The sequence below is a fragment of the Setaria viridis genome, chromosome 3, assembly GCF_005286985.2.
Source record: "Setaria viridis chromosome 3, Setaria_viridis_v4.0, whole genome shotgun sequence".
NCBI classification, from domain to species: domain Eukaryota; kingdom Viridiplantae; phylum Streptophyta; class Magnoliopsida; order Poales; family Poaceae; genus Setaria; species Setaria viridis.
Genome location: NC_048265.2, coordinates 37,525,403 through 37,542,712, shown reverse-complemented (window position 1 = coordinate 37,542,712; position 17,310 = coordinate 37,525,403). Strand labels below are relative to the sequence as shown.

The window sequence follows — 17,310 nt, the reverse complement described above, 5'->3', positions numbered from 1 at the left end:
TATGACGTAGACAAAGGCTCTCCTTCATCATGATTAGTTCCAATCGCATATACTTTTGCCAAGCTAGCGAATGGTGACGCCTCGAGCTTCACTCCCATGATTCTCTTTACTTCAGCAATGTGGTCTATGTTTACTTATTCTTCTTCACTTAAGAGTTTTAGAATTATGTCTCTGGTGGTCTCTTTGTCAAACACATACCTAGTGTGTCTCTCTGGCGGAAAATCTACCTCTACAGCTCTGACCGATCCCTTTTGACCGATCCCTTTTGATTTGGATATGATCTATTCTTATCAAATATTTTACTAAAATTGATTGGAATCCAATCCATTTGTTCAAATTCTCTTAGGGGCTTCGCGTTTGCCAAGTTTTGGATTTCAGATGTTTCAAGTTTGAAAATGTTTGATGCACTTAGCTGGTTCCTTCATCTTGTGTGCTGGTTCTTCTTCTTTTTGTACCACAGGTTCTTCTTTACTGCACCAAGTTTTGGTGTGAACAGTATCATTCTGGGGTTCTTTTCTAAAAATTCTAGCAAGCACTCCTCCTTGAGTCCCTTGCTCTTACCCTCCAGACTAATAACTATCTCTGTATGAGTTTGGCAGCCTCTCTGGGTGTCTTTTCCGCAAGGTCTCCTCTTGCACACATTTGAACGAACCCTCTTCATTTTTAGGTTAGTGCAAAATAAAATGTATGCAACAACACATCACTTGAGAATCCCAGCTTAGGTCTTTGTTCAAGTAATCTGTTAAATCTATCCCAGGCTTGATCTATCCGTTCATCTTCTCCTTGCATAAATTTGATTACTTCCTTACTAAGGTTTTGGACTTTGCTTAAAGAGAAAAATGTTCCACATAATTTTTTATCAGTGTCTCGCAATTCCCTTTTGCATCAAAAGAAGCTTCTGCATACCATCTTTTTGCTTCATCTGCACATGAAAATAGGAACAAATTCCACCTGAACCAAGCTAGTGGGACACCCTCTTGTTGTATTGTGTTGCAAAGCATCATGAACCACTCAATGTGCCTGTATGGATTATCAATCTCCACTCCTCAGAAAGGATTACTTTTATCCATCTCAATCATTTCCTGATTCAGTTCATACTTCATGGATACAAGTACTGAGTTGGATTTCTGCATATCGAATTAATCAGTTAAAGGTATTGCATAGTCCATCGGTGACTTCTCTCCTTCCTCGAAGATAAAGGTATTGATCAGAGCCATCTAGACACCAAAAACAAAAACAAAAATTTTCTAGACAAAGGTTATATGTTAGGGTTAGCAAAAATTAATAGAAAGTTAAACATAGCAAAACTGACTTGTTCCCTAGCAACGGCGCTAAAAAAGCTTGTTAGCGGCTGTTAGCACGCCAATTTGTGTCACTGAATGTACCGCAAGCGCACGGAATAGGTTTAGCTTTTCCCTTAGAGTAATCCCCAAGGTTTATCAATCCACGGAACAAGGGATTTGTACACTTAACTAAGGACTAATTAATGTAACCGAAAGCTCTATGTATTGAATAGGATTATACTAACAAAAGAGCTAAGCAGTCTAGATCAAAGCAAATAGAGTAAAGGGTGTGAACAAGGTAGATGGAACGCTTGTCCTAGGGATCTAGGATCACTTGTAGATGCAATCACCAAAAGTGAACAAATGATATCTAGGTGTTATCGTGAGTGAATGTAAACGATGCCCAACACTTTCCCTCTTGCATACCGTCACTACGCAAGGATAATCAACTATTGGACAATAAGAACACAACATGATGGTTATTCTAGGTAAGCAACAAAGCAACCCAAAGTAGCACCGGCAAGCCATTATATGAAAGATAATCATCAATATATGAATGATAACAAACAGATCTTCAACAATAGGTTCAACCATTACGAATCAGGATCTTCAGACAACCCTAAGGACAAACAGAGACTTTACCCCATGATCTTACACATGTTGACGCAAAAGGGGGTCAAGGATACCCTAGAGATCAGCTGGACCAAAGAGGATGACGAAAGGGGGTAGGAAAGCCCTAGGCTAATTGGCCCGAGCACCTCCAGGATGATCGGTTGTTGACACTCTTTATTGACACACTTTTACCCCTGTTTATCTTCTATAATGACATAATTTTAATACTTAAACTACTAATCACACTTAATAAACTGGTTATTTTCACATATGCAATATATTTTGGAGATATTTGGATAAATCCTAAAACAAGCAATGACCAAACTAAGACGAAGGTCAACGGGCCCAGGCCGATCGGCCTAGGGTCGCCTAGCCCTCTCTCGTGTTCGTTTTTGTCAAGTGATCCTCCAAGATGACTTCAGGGCTATGTTTGCGAAGATATGGCAGGGATCAGTTTGAGATCAAAGCGGATCAAGCGGAGATTTGGAAAGTTATCAAAGATCAATCTCATCCTAAAGCTATCAACGTGTTAGGCCCACATGCAAGTGAGCATAAGACTCTAGAGTACCAAGGAAGACTTGGAGACGAAGGGTGTTCCTTCGCCCGATTGCCTTCCAATTTCAGTCATGGGTTCTTCAGACTATAAATACCCCAATTTTCCACCGAGCCCCACATCCAAGATGACGTATTCGATGTGAAGAAGCAGGGAGGCAGAAGGACCTTGAGGGGCACCACTTCGGAGAGCCGAGGGCTATGCAGTTGTCAAGGGATTAGCGTAGCTAAGCCCTGGCCGGCGTGATCACCCTGCGAGAAAGATCCATGTCGGAGTTCTGGATCTAGGATCATCAAGATCAAGGTAGGATCCCAGTGGTGATCTTGTGATGTACAATCATTCATGGTGAAGTTAATAGATCTATTCTTGTTCTTAGCGATGTAAGTATCTCCTTCTATGGCTTTATGCTCTTTCATGTTTGCTTGCTTTTCAATCTATTATCGATGATAGATTGCTTAGGATGTTTATGTGGTCATGGTGACCGGATTTGGATGCCTGATCTACCGATGAGTATAACATGTTCTTGTGATCGTGCCCTTAGATTTCCTATACTGATAGAGAGGATCGTCACGAGGTCTTTCTTATGTAAGATAGGGATCTTCGGGAGCTAGACCAGAGGTGTAGATTTAAAGATGCTTTTACTAAGATCTTATATTGTTTGCTTTGCTATCCATGCTCAGAATTACGATATATGCATAGTCTAGGTTGTTCTAGATTGGTTACTTCTGCTCTATCTGTTATCTGTCTGTATATGCTTAGTAGATTGAATCTGATCATTCATCAACACCAAGTTCATACTAACAATGCTAGTGGAAATAGATCTTGTATTATAAGTTCCATGGATTGATAAACCTTGGAGGAATACTCTGAGGGAAGAACTACAGCTGATCTGTGCGATTGTGGTTCACAATTGGCATGCTAACTGTCATCAACATGGGCTTGGGGTGTTTCTTCCTCCTCCCAAGCTCTGCCTTGGGTGGCCTCCTGTAGATCCATTCTTCTCTTTGTTCCTGACTTTGTGGCGGCGGTGGAATGGCGTATGCATGGCATTTCCTCTCTCTTTTGGCTTTCTTCTGCTCATAGTCCTTGAGGGAGTATTTATAGTCCTTCGTTGGAGGCAGCTCTGGACGAATGGTCAATGGAAAAACCCTAGATGCATCGTAGACTTCGCACCGAAGAAATAGGAGCTCGATCGGGCCTTAGAATAGGCCAGGTTGATTGGCCTGTAGGGTACCAGGTCAATCGGCCTGGGCCCTTTCTAGCCCATCTGGTCCTCCCCTTTCACGTGTAGGCTCCTCTTGACGACTCACGTCCAATTATCCATTAAGCTCCGCACACAAACCCTCTGATTATGTCGTATTTCCTATCAAAACACAATATGCTCCAAAATACACCACATATGCAATAATGGGATTATTTCAAGTGCCAAGTACCGGGTTAGTATTAGAATTAGTCTGAAAACACCGCTTAAATGTCACTAAAAAGGTGTCAATAATGAGCGCCAACAGTTGCTGACCAATATCAGCAACATTATAGGTGTGATTTACACTTGTGAAAAACTAGGACTAGGTAGCGTAGACGAAGCCTAGAGATGCAAGGAGGAAGCATTGCACTGGAACTGGTACTAGGGTTCCTTAATTGAAGATTAAGAACATCATTAATGCACGGGGAGTAGCAAGTGCGCATATGCCCATCTCTTGATCTTGGTGGTGGTGTTCTTCGTGAGGTCTATGTCTTATGAGAAGCTCAGTTTGGACTCCGCTAACCCAGAGTTGGAGAATAGATTATCACTAGTGAGCACTTGGTCCTTGTCTGGATCAAGAGGGAGCACTACACTTGAATGGGTGCTTTAATGGGGATTGGGACAATGCCGACTCTTCAATATCTAATGAAAACTCTATAGTCTGACGCTCTCTTTACTTTTTGCAATTTATTTTTCATACATGTTAGTATAGTTTTAGAACTTAGGGTGCAAAACTTGGGAATGACTTGAAGAGACACACTTTCTAAGGTTTAGGCTCATGGGTGGTTAGGACTATTGGTTACGCTTTAGTTTTCGTGTGAAAAAAACTGTAGAAGCTTAATTCACCCCACACTCTTAGGCATCTTGATTCTTTCATATTTGAAATAAACATTCTTAAAAAAAATTTATATTCGAGTTGCAAAGTTGTTTATGCTTGAGATAGTTTCTAAAGATCTAGTAAAAATCACGTTGAATTCATGGTCTGAACATTAGTATTTTGAAAAATTAACTCTCAATATACTCCCTCCGTTCTGTACTACAAGACATCCAAGCGTTCAAAATTTATCCTCAAAGACAAGGCTTTATAGGCACATTTGGATGATTGATCATTTAATTGGTCTTGAAATTGACAAGATAAGGGTGGTTGATTGGTGGACTATTACTAAAAATAAGTTTATTGTTATATGCAACTGCCATTAAAAGAGGTAAACAACACACTTCCCGCTATAATTAAGGGTACATGTGTCTCTTGCTACTTCTTCTAATATGCCCTAAAATCTCTATAATGCTTTGCATTCTAGGACGGAAAGAGTAGTGATATGGTAATAATTGTGTCGTGCAAATTTGGATACTCAAATGTTGGGTGCAAATGTGGATATACAAATCTTGACAACTCAAATTTGGCTAAAATAAACTAATCTTATGGATTCATAATTCTTAACTGGCTTGCGTGGTACGATCAAGGATGTTCCGGTGATGGACCGGGCCAAAATAGCCCTCAATAGGCACTAAAAATGAATGGTCAAGGATGGTCCACGTTGGACTGAAATAGTGTTGGGATACGAGGTAGGCTACACTAGCGCAAATCAAAATTTTCTACCGCGTAAACCAGGAAAACTGTCATATAAGGATCACGAGATTACCACTCGACGCACTACTAGTGCGGAAGATGTAGATTCGCGTCGATGCAGCGAAGTCGATCGACGTAGTCGTACGTAGTCGATCACGTCGGCGTTCAGCAGCTCCTCAGCAGCTCGTCCACGTGCAGCAAGATCGCCCTCGTGCCGCGGCTCGTCGTCGGCTCGTCGTGGCTCGTCGGCGGCTCATCCAAGTGCTGCAGGCGCAACACCTCCAAGGTATCCACACGTGCAGGGAGGAAGCGTCGCAAGCCAGACTGCTAGATCCGTGAGTTGCAACAGGCGAGGGCGTGGGAGGCGCGGCAGATGTGTTTCGCCAAAAGGTGTAAACCCTAGGGCGCCCCCACCCCTCTATTTATAGAGGTTCCTAACGGGCCTCTGGGTCTGAGGTCCATTAGTACTTCTAAACCTAATCCAACTCGGATCACATCCGAATTGGGCTTCCAGCCCCTTAAGTGTGTGACCCTATGGGTTCGGATACGTATAGACATGGCCCGAGTACTCCTACTCGACCCAATAGTTGGTAGCGGCCTCTAGCAAGATGTGCCAACTCCTATATGCACACGAAGATCATATCACATGAACCATCACAACATTATATACATGCTATTCCCTTTGCCTCACGATATTTGGTCTAGCTTCAAGCCGACCGCTCTTTCTCGATCCTGTGATTTGGAATCCCTTTGTAGGTTAACTCTTAACCGTACGTAGCATGGCCATGCATTTTCTGATCCGATCACTCGAGGGGCCCAGAGATATCACTCTCAATCAGAGAGGGGCAAATCCCATCTTGATTGACCATGTCTCATAGCATGCTTCTTGACAAACCCGAAAGCTACCTTTATAACTACCCTGTTACGGTGTAGCGTTTGTTAGCCCCTAAGTAGGTCGATCCACATCTTGAATACATGCGACAATCTCAGTTCTAAGGACAAAGCGTATATGTTGTTTAAAGAGAGAACTACTTCTCGTGTTGGGTCAGTCCTAGCACATGTCTCCACATGTGCCCACATTATTAGTTCAACATCTCCATGTCCATGACTTGTGAAACATAGTCATCAACTAATACATGTGCTAGTCTAATATTCATGTGTGTCCTCACATGAACTCCGACTAGGGACAACTTTAGAATAACCATACAAGTAAAGAGTTTCACACACAATTCATATAATTGCAAATCAATTCAAGTAGCCTTTAATGGATATTCAAGGAACACAATATAAATCATGGATACAAATGGAATATCATCATCTCTATGATTGCCTCTAGGGCATACCTCCAACAAATAGTTGTCAAGGCATCGAAGTATATGCAATTCTAACAAGTCAATTCCCTCGATGCCACAGAACTTCCTTTAATATCATTGAAATTTAGATTTATTAAAATTTAAATTTATCCCCTCAGTGCTATTCCGTCCACAGTTCCATCTATGAGGTGTTAAGTGTCGTTGAAAAAGACCATTTTACCCTGGATCGCGCCCAATCAATCCCCTCCCGCGAGGCACCCAACCAGACTCCGTCCCTGTTTGAGCCACGGATGGGTGTGGCAGCACACCCTCGCGCCGCGGCGACTCGTGGCTGTAATACCCCAGCCCAATATACCTTAGTAGTTGAAGTGTTGGTCCATGTGGCCCAATTTGTGGTTGTAGTTGGTGGATTTATTACCATCTTGGAAGTTTAGGTGGGTGAGGACCAGCTTATAATCATTGCCGTTCCAAACCTAGCACCTCCAGGTTAACCATTTTACACGAATCGAGGACGAAAGTGTAAGAGATGTGCTATGCGTATGCAGGCCCGTTCCACGTGAGGAGCTGGGCCGTAAGTAAATTTTGAGCGGTGTGTTTCAGTGGCGGTGCAGGGGCCGGTAGGGGTAACAGCGCCGCGGGCTGGCCTCGGCTGATGCAGCGCTGCGCATCCAGCAGCGGCCGAGCGTCGTGGCGGCTGGCCGGCTCCAGCAAGCGTTGCTGGGCACCTGACAGGCAGGTGCCCCACTGACGAGGGAGAGGAGGAGCAGGAGCCTGGAAGACACCACAGGGCATGACTTCTGGAGAGAACCGAGAGATAAGATGGGGGAGGGGAGATAGAGTAAGAGGGGCACGACAGGTGGGCCTGGATTTAGAGGGGTAAAATGGTCTTTTTTAACTACACTTAACACCTTATGGATGGAACTATGGATAGAATGGCATTGAGGGATAAATCTAAATTTTAATGGCACTGAAGGAATTTCAAGACAATCGGAACTCATGTAAATTTCTGTGGCACTAAGAGAATTGACTCAATTCTAATAGCCCAAAAGATAATATTCCACAATCAATTATATTCCACGTTGCTCTTATTTCGTTGAAAGTTTCTTTTTTAGCTCCCATGGCTGTGGCAACGCACGGCTAAAAACCTCGTTGAAAGTTTCTTTTTTAGCTCCCATGGCTGTGGCAACGCACGGCTAAAAACCTAGTACGGTAAAAAGCCTCTTTTAGGAAAGAAAAACTGAAAAAGAGTGTAGTTCCTTACGTGTACTAAATAGCGTTTAGCGGTATAGTAGCATATTAGTGCCGGTGTGACGGATCGCGGATAGCGGGTGCTATAGCGGACGCTAAGTCCAAATAGCGGAATTCAAAAAATAGTCACAAATTTAGAACATATATGAATATTAACGTCTAGTTTACTCAAAAAGTTAAAATATTTAAGTTAGCCATTACATTTTATGGTAAGAATCGCAAATAAATAGATATAATTAAGATGTATGGATATATATTAACATTAAATTCTCATATTAATGAATAAAAAATTCATTTGTCATCCCATAATTCTTCATCATTACCTAAATAATCATTTCAAACATTATTATTACCATTTGATTCATATTCATATATCACATTAATCATAAATATAGAGAATAGCAGCTTAACATTAGCAATAGCGGCCGCTAAGTCCAAACATGCTATCTTGGATCCACTACTTTGTAACGGTAGCGGAAGTCACCCGCGGACACTACGACTGCTACTTAGGGGGTGTTTGGATCCCCGGGCTAAACTTTAGCCCCTGTCACATCGAATGTTTGACCCTAATTAGGAGTATTAAATATAGGTTAATTACAAAACCAATTTCAAAACCCCTAGGCTAAATCGCGAGACGAATCTATTAAGCCTAATTAGTCCATAATTTGACAATATGGTGCTACAGTAAACATTTGCTAATGATGAATTAGTTAGGCTTGATAGTTTCATCTCACGATTTAGCCTAGGGGTTCTGCAATTAATTTTGTAATTACCTCATATTTAGTCCTCCTAATTAGCATCCGAATATCCGATGTGACATAGACTAAACTTTAGCTCCAGGATCCAAACACCGTATCAGTACCTTCCCACGAAAAAGAAAGGAAGGTGCCTCAGTGCCTGCGTGTACGTCATGGTCAGCCTGTCGAGCAAGTTGTGATGGGAAAGCGAGCAGAAGGAAGAAGAAATGTACTAGCGAGATCTGATGAACCTGAAATCGCGTCCGATGATTCCCATTATTGCATCTTGTGCTAGCAACAAAACCATATCACACGTCGTTGCTCGAGCTCATCCCTCTGCTCCGCTCCTCCATCCCCTTCCTCCGACCGCTGGACGTCCGCTCCAGATACTCGTGTGTCACAACCACACTACCTCTTCCTCTGACCGCTCCGCCGTGCTTCCCCCATCCGGGAGGCCTCAACCATTCTCCGAAGTGCTACTGGCCTGGGCACAACGCAGCCAAGGTATGATCCTGCCCTCCCAGGTTGTCAACGATGTGCTGCTGGTTTATTCTTAGCAATTCCCAGCGGTCGATTTGCTTCCTGCTCATTTCTCTTGCGGTTTCTTGCAGCTTTCAGCGGTGGGATATACCCGCATCAACTGCTTATCCTAAATGTAGTGCTGCTTTCAAAGGTACCTTTTCCATCTACACCTACTGATCAGCTAGATGTATTGAGCTTTTCTTAGGTACTGTTCATGCGTGTGGATTGACTTTTCATCTCATTGTATTGCCGTGCTCCATTTTTGAGAGTCTGTTCGTTCCCTGATATTCAGTATGGGTATATGTTGGCCTTTTCTGCAGAATATATGTACATCTCAGTGAGAGCTTGTGGCTAATTCTGCTATTTTCTTTTGCATGTAGTTAACTGATATGTGTCAGCCTTAAGGTAAAAGTAGTACTGCAAAAGTGCTCCCTTTTGGAGTCAGCTGGCCCATTGATCATTGTCGGAGTTCGTTGCAACTTCGTCAAGCTGAATCTTGAGTCCAGTCAGAGTCTACGCCTATCCCACGCGTCATCGTGCATAAGAACACGAAAAGTCCGAGTCAAGAGTTCCGTCTACTACAAGTAAAGCATAAACATGACCTTTCTACATCCCAAATAAAAATAGGATTAATCGTATGGTCCACCATCGTTGTCAAGTCACTAGTCATTCACAAACAAAAACCTCTGTTTTCATTCGTCAATAATGTGACCTATGCTTGACAGGATAATTGAAGTAATGGTTGTGCGTTGAAGAATTATTAAGCACAGCACAGCAATATGGGGACAACATCAATCTTGGTGTCGTTCTTGCTGCTAGTGCTCGCAGCAGCAATGGCTTCCAGCGCTACTACTCATGATGCCTGCCCAGCCAGCTGCGGCAACATATCCATCGAATATCCGTTCGGCATCGGCCCTGGCTGCTTCCGAAATGGCTTCGAGATCATCTGCAACAGCAGCACGGGCACGCCTTCTCTCGCCGGCACCACGCAGCTCGTCCCGGTCAGCCTCCTCAACATCAAGACGGCGGAGGCCCGCGTGAAGCTCCCCGTCGCGTGGGAGTGCTTCGACTCCTCCAACAAAATGTACGCCTCCAGCGACGGCGACGTGCACTTCAACCGCGACGACGTGTACCGCATCTCCAACGCCCACAACCAGCTCGTCGTCATCGGCTGCAACACCCTGGGCTACACCCAGAGCCAGCAGAGCGAGGGCAACGGCTACTACCGTTACGCCTACTACACCGGCTGCATGTCCTTCTGCAACAACTCCGGCAGCGCGGCCGACGGCGCCTGCGCCGGCGTCGGGTGCTGCCGCGTCGATATCCCCCCGGACGTCACCAACAACAACATGGCCTTCACGGAGTACAACCACACGGCGGTACTGGGCTTCGCACCCTGCGACTACGCCTTCCTGGTGGACAGGGACATCTACACCTTCCACACAGCTGACCTGAACATGAACGTCAACACCACGATGCCGGTGCGGCTGGACTGGGCCATCCGTGATGGCCTGACGTGCGACGAGGCGAAGAAGAAGGCGCGGAGCTATGCGTGTGTGAGCACCAACAGTGAGTGCCGTGACTCCTCCAATGGGCCTGGGTACGTCTGCGACTGCAGCAAGGGCTACCAAGGCAATCCCTACATCGCCGACGGCTGTACTGGTAAGTGCATTTGATGGGTATGAAGAAATTAGGTTCAGTGTTTTGGAGGAAGCAAAATTCTGAATTCAAACGATCGAGTTGCCACTTTGATTAGTTCTTACTGAATTGAATTAGACGTTGTCCGTCTTGCTACGTTTTAGTTGCAGGGGAAAACTGATTGTTAGTTCAGTTAGTACATAGCGCCACTCTTATGTGGTCTCAGTAATTCCTTCTCACAGACGTGTGTGGGACACTGTTTTCTTTTCTTTTGACAGAAGGCATAGGACTAGAAACAAGTCATAGGCCATAGCAGAGTATCACAATAACTGACACTGACCCAATGTAGCAAATCGTTTGCCACTAACCACCTATATATAAGAGAGTGACAAATAGTCAACTGCACCTGTAACCTTATATATTTGCAAAGGTCAATTCTATTTCTAATTAGTTTTCCTTAATTAAAGAAGTGTTCTATGGGGGTGGTTGGGAGGAGGGGGCTAAATTTTAGCCCCCGTCACATCGAATGTTTGGACACTAATTAGGAGTATTAAACCTAGACTAATTACAAAACTAATTGCACAACCTCTAGGCTAAATCGCGACACGAATCTATTAAGTCTAATTAGTCCATGATTTGACAATATTGTGCTACAGTAACCATTCGCTAATGATGGATTAATTAGGCTTAATAGATTCGTCTCGCGATTTAGCCTAGGGGTTCTGCAATTAGTTTTATAATTAGCTTATGTTTAGTCCTCCTAATGAGCATCCGAACATCCGATGTGACAGGGCTAAAGTTTAGCTCCAGTCTCCCAAACACCCCCTATGTCTCGAAATATATCTTATAGACATTGTCGGTAAATAATGCAGATATCAACGAGTGTGAGGATAAGGAGTATCCATGCCGAGGCATTTGTGAGAATGCACCGGGTTACTATGAATGCAAATGTCCTAGTGGTTACCACAGTGCCGATCCACTGAATATTCCCTGCAACCCTAATTTTCCACTTGCAGCAAAAATTGTCACAGGTATACACATATGATCCTTATGCATATATATATATATTTCACTTCTTACTCACTCCTAATAAGTATGAGAGCCTAGCAGTCTAGCTAGGTTTTTTTTATCTACAGAGTCAAGTAAACTAAGTATAATAGAAAGATAATCAGAATTGTTTTGTTTCGAGATAAATTATTAGGTGGATGCTTTGACTAGTTAGTAATTATGAAATTCAGCACCAATTTTTATATAAATTTTTTGATAAAAATTATATACGATTTTGATTATTACATCAAGTATCTATGTTGTTTCATAGGTGGAATCGGTGGACTTTTCATCATAGCAATTGTGGTGTTCATCTTTCTTCTTGGCAAAGAGAAACGGAAGATGAAAGAATTCTTTAGAAAGAATGGGGGGCCTATAATTGAAAAGGTTAATAAAATTAAGCTATTCAAAAGGGAGGAGCTAGAGCCAATACTAAAAACAAATAATCGTATTGGACAAGGTGGCTTCGGTGAGGTTTACATGGGTTATCTTAGAGATGAAATTCGACCGGTAGCAGTCAAGAAGCCTAAGATTGATGTTAAATTGGCAAACCAATTTGCAAATGAAGTTATCATTCAATCTCGAGTCTTGCATAAGAATATTGTCAACCTCATAGGTTGTTGCCTAGAGGTTGATGTCCCAATTTTGGTCTATGAGTATGTGTCCAATGGTAGCCTTGATAAAATTCTGCATGACAGCCACAGGATGCCTCTTGACTTGGATCTACGCCTACAGATTGCTGCACAATCAGCGAAGGGCCTAGCTTATATGCATTCAGAAATCACAACTCCAATTCTCCATGGTGATGTTAAACCAGCCAATATACTTTTGGATGAGGATTTTGTACCAAAGATCTCTGACTTTGGTACATCTAGGATGATTACCATTGAGGAAAATTACACAAGCACTATCATTGGTAACTGGGGCTACATGGATCCAGAATATGTGCAAACAGGCCTATATACGAGTAAAAGTGATGTCTACAGTTTTGGAGTTGTGCTCTTAGAACTCATTACAAGGAAGAAGGTCTTAGATCCTGACATCAACAACTTACTCGGGAATTCCCTTGACACCTACACAAAGAAGAAGGGAGTGATCGAGCTTGTTGACCCAGAAGTTTCAGCAAAAGGAAGCATTGGGATTTTTCATAGTTTGGCAGAAATTATTGTGCAATGTCTGAATCTTGATGTTGATCTAAGGCCAGAGATGGCAGATGTAGCAGAGCGTCTTCAATCCCTATTGAAGTGATGTCATGGTAGATGAAATAAAACATTATTTGTTGGTGAGTTGATGCATTTTATAATTCGTACTAGCGGAAGAAATGAAGTGTACAAATTCAGAGCCAAATCTCACAGAAAAAAGAGGTAGGGAGCGTCCTTTTTTTGTTGAGAAAGACAACGTAACTAATTAAGCTATAGTGTTATTACACTCTAACACAGCACGACTCGACTCAGGCGCATCAGAATGGATGATATTATTGTTGGAAAATTAGGCAATTGATTAAATTCCAAATTATATTTCTCATAAAAAGAATTAAACCTAGCATGTAAGACTCTAACATACTAGGCAACAGCAAGAACGACATCATGTTCTCATAAAACATGCTGAAATAATAGATCAAATAACAGCGTAGTACTGAGCGGGCGCAGCCGTGACGGGAAACGGTGCCGACGGAACGACGACGGTGTTGCAAATGGAGCACAGCAGACGACGCTGAAGACGACGAGCCGCCACAACACCGAACTAGGATGGAAGACGAGCCGTGGTGAAGACCTTGAGCAATCGCGCAGAGCGCTTCCCAAAAACCTTATTCGCCCTCTCCTGGTGCAGGATCACAAGAGCGAGAGGTTCTGGAGACCTGCTCTCCTGTTCGACGGTGCACGCTGACGCACGGGATGGAGTAGATTACGGTGGTGGCGCAATAGCGAGAAGAGATAAAAACCTAACTCGTACAGACCACCTTAAGGATACCCTAACTTGGGGCCTTCCGTATAGTAGTCTATATTGCGTCTATTCCATGAGGGAGGTGGTCCATATATATAGGGAGAAAAAACCCCAACACTCTCGTCTATTAGCAATATGGGACTAATAGATGGTGTACCCCCTCTTACGCTAATGGGCCTTTGAGATTTATTCAGAATTATTATTTATATGGGCCAAGCCCATATACCTAACAACCCCCACCAGATCTCAAATACCCATTATGTGTTTTGCACATTTCTCACTACTGTTTGATATACCAGTGTTTCAGCAAGGACTGTTAAGTTGAACTCTCGCCTAGAGCTTCAAGCTACATTCATCCACAACTTGAACAATGGACTAAGCTTTGAATTGCAAGTTTTGTGCGGACAAGTTTCACTCAAAGTCGGAACTAGTACCTGGCTGCCAATAGCCTACCCCGCGGGTGGAGCATATACGTCATACTCCCTGGTCTCTTCATGAGCTTACTAGAGATCACCCAAATCTCATAGACTGCGATGTTTTACAGTCGAGCTCATATAGATGTGTTCTTTCGAGAATGCTCTGTAGGACAGCATCTTCGCTTAACCAAACCAACAAAAACACATTAAGGCATTTTGCCATCCTACCTTACAGCACACATACCTTGCAGCATACCTGCCTCAGCATTTGAGAGTATTGCATCTTCTCATAGAGAGGGTTTAAAAATTACTCTCCTCAGTCAACTGATAGCTTGTTTTTCCTAGATCCTAATTCACGGGATCTCCGATCACATAGGTTGGGTTACTACAACGGCAACTCAAACGGGTCTCATACCCATCTCCCTTGATGCACCTTCTATCACATTCCGTGATAGCCCTTTTGTAAAGGGATCTGACAGGTTTCTATCTGTTTGAATATAAGTCACACTTATTACTCCGGAGTTTCTCAATTTCCTGGCAGACTTCAGTCGTCTCTTGATATGTCTTGATGACTTCGCATTATCCTTAGCACTGTTCACTTTGACTATCACCGTTTGATTGTCACAGTTGATAAGGATTGCCGGCACTGGTTTATCAACCACAGGCAAGTCCATCAAGAGTTCACGCAGCCACTCTGCCTCAACAGTGGTTGTTTCCAAAGCGGTAAGCTCTGCTTCCATGGTTGACTTCGTCAAAATGGTCTATTTGCAAGACCTCCATGATATCACACCACCTCCAAGGGTAAACACATACCCACTCATGGCATATAGTTCATCAGCGTCCGATAACCAGTTCGAATCACTATATCCCTCTAGCGTAGCAGGGTGCCAAGAATAGTGAATCCCATAGCTCATTATACCCACCAAGTAGCGCATAACCCTTTCAACTTTGACATGAACCTGCTCAATTTGCTCATAGCAAAGGATATGTCGAGTCTCGTTGCGCTAGCTAAGTACATGAGTGAACCGATAATCTGAGAGTATCTCAGTTGGTCTTTCGCAGTTTTCTTGTTTTCTTTTAGTATCATGCTAGGATCATAAGGTGTTGGAGAAGACTTACTGTCTATGTAACCAAAATGGTTTAAGACCTTCTCAACATAATGAGACTGCAAAAAAGTAATCCCATTCTCATCCTTAATCAGCTTGATGTTTAGAATAACATCAGCTTCTCCCAGATCTTTCATATCAAAATTCAATGATAGAAAAGACTTGACCTCATTGATCACATCAATGTTTGTGCCAAAGATCAGTATGTCATCCACATACAAGCACAATATAACTCCTTCACCCCCACCATGATGATAGTACACACATCTATCAGCCTCATTAACGACAAAGCCCGCAGAAGTTAAAGTTCTGTCAAACTTATCATGTCATTGTTTAGGTGCTTGTTTCAGACCATACAACAACTTCAACAACTTACACACCTTATTTTCTTGACCCTTCACCGCAAACCCATCAGGTTGATCCATATAGATCTCCTCTTCCAACTCTCCATTTAGGAAAGATGTCTTTACATCCATCTAGTGGATGATAAGACTATCCGAGGTAGCTAGAGAGAGTAGTGCTCGAATAGAGGTTTGTCTAGCAACAGGTGAATATGTATCGAAGAAGTCTTCACCTTCCTTTTGTGTGTAACCTTTGGCCACAAGCCTAGCCTTATACTTGTCAATAGTACCATCAGGCCTAAGCTTCTTCTTGAACACCCATTTACACCCCACTGGTTTGCAGCCATAGGGTCGTTCAGTAAGCTCCCACATTCCATTAGAAGGAATCGAATCCATCTCACTTTGGACAGTTTCTTTCCAATCGTCTGCATCTGGAGATGCATATGCCTCAGCAATGGACGTGGGAGTATCGTCCACAAGGTATATAGTGAAATCATCACCAAAGGATTTTGCGACCCTTTGTCTCTTGCTCCTTCTAGGAGCTTCACTGTCATCCTTGTCTAGGATGTCCTCATGCTCAAACTCATTTGGTTGTTCAGAAGACTCAACAGGTGCAGGAGTTATTTCAGCAGAAAGTCTAGAGTTGCTATGCATATCTTTAAGAGAAAAGATATTCTCAAAAAATGTTGCATCACGAGATTCCATAATAGTATCAACATGCATATCAGGGACCTTAGATTTAACTACTAAAAATCTATAAGCAATGCTCCTCTGAGCATATCCTAGAAAGACACAATCCACTGTCTTGAGTCCTAACTTGCGCTTCTTCGAAATAGGTATATTGACTTTCGCCAAACACCCCCAAGTACGCAAATAAGAAAGTGATGGTTTTCTCCTGATCCACATCTCATATGGAGCTTGATCTTTATTCTTGTTCGGAACTCTATTCAAGACATGACATGAAGTCAATAGAGCCTTCCCCCACCATGCCTTAGGTAAACCAGCAGTATCTAACATGGAATTAACCAAGTCAGTTAGTGTGCGGTTTTTCCTCTCAGCAACCCCGTTGGACTCGGGCGAATAGGGAGGCGTCCTCTCATGAATAATGCCATGTTCCTCACAAAATTCATCAAAACTTTTGGAAAATACTCACCACCACGATCAGACCTTAGACACTTGATCTTTCTCTCAAGTTGGTTCTCAACCTCAGCCTTATAAATTTTAAAGTAGTCTAATGCTTCATCCTTAGTTTGCAACAAATAAACATAGCAAAATCTAGTCACATCATCAATCAAAGTCATGAAATATCTCTTTCCACCTTTTGTCAACGCACCATTCATCTCGCACAAATCAGAATGTATGACTTCTAGAGGTGCCGAGTGTCTCTCCTCAGCCGCCTTGTGAGGCTTCTGAGGTTGTTTCGATTGCACACAACACTGGCACTTGGAACCTTTGGCAATGGTAAAGTTCGGAATTAAACACATGTTGGATAGACGAGACATTAAACCAAAATTGATATGACACAAACGTAAATGCCAAGTACTCGCACCATCACTAACGTTGCCACAAATATGATTCACTGATTTATTACAGAAATCTACAAGGGAAAAGCAGAACAAGCCTCCGCACTCATAGCCTTTACCAATGAATTGTCCATGTTTAGACATGACTAATTTATTGGACTCTAGCACTACCTTAAACCCGTCCTTGCATAGGACCGACCCGCTCACTAGATTC

At 42.9% G+C, this 17,310-nt stretch overlaps 1 protein-coding gene across 3 annotated transcripts; it reads left to right on the top strand.

Annotated features, from left to right (window-relative positions):
* Window positions 1–8,722: 8,722 nt before the first annotated feature.
* On the top strand, window positions 8,723–13,052 carry LOC117847047 (wall-associated receptor kinase 2). 3 transcript variants are annotated; one of them, XM_034728193.2, is made up of 6 exons: window positions 8,726–9,063; window positions 9,171–9,232; window positions 9,462–9,665; window positions 9,807–10,743; window positions 11,592–11,750; window positions 12,038–13,052. In XM_034728193.2, exons 4-6 carry the CDS (start codon window positions 9,861–9,863, stop codon window positions 13,012–13,014), a joined length of 2,019 nt encoding a protein of 672 aa, XP_034584084.1. In that variant the 5' UTR covers window positions 8,726–9,063; window positions 9,171–9,232; window positions 9,462–9,665; window positions 9,807–9,860; the 3' UTR covers window positions 13,015–13,052. The 3 variants fall into 3 exon arrangements, with proteins under 3 accessions (XP_034584085.1, XP_034584084.1, XP_034584083.1); XM_034728192.2 differs by lacking the exon at window positions 9,462–9,665; XM_034728194.2 differs by lacking the exons at window positions 9,462–9,665; window positions 11,592–11,750 and having other exon boundaries at window positions 8,723–9,063.
* The last annotated feature ends 4,258 nt before the right edge of the window (window positions 13,053–17,310 follow it).

Excerpts from the sequence above, each read along its gene's own strand:
- LOC117847047 (XM_034728192.2), top strand. The coding sequence starts at position 9,861 with ATGGGGACAACATCAATCTTGGTGTCGTTCTTGCTGCTAGTGCTCGCA. Across the intron at positions 10,744-11,591 it reads CATCGCCGACGGCTGTACTG|ATATCAACGAGTGTGAGGAT; the intron begins GTAAGTGCATTT and ends TAAATAATGCAG. Across the intron at positions 11,751-12,037 it reads TGCAGCAAAAATTGTCACAG|GTGGAATCGGTGGACTTTTC; the intron begins GTATACACATAT and ends GTTGTTTCATAG.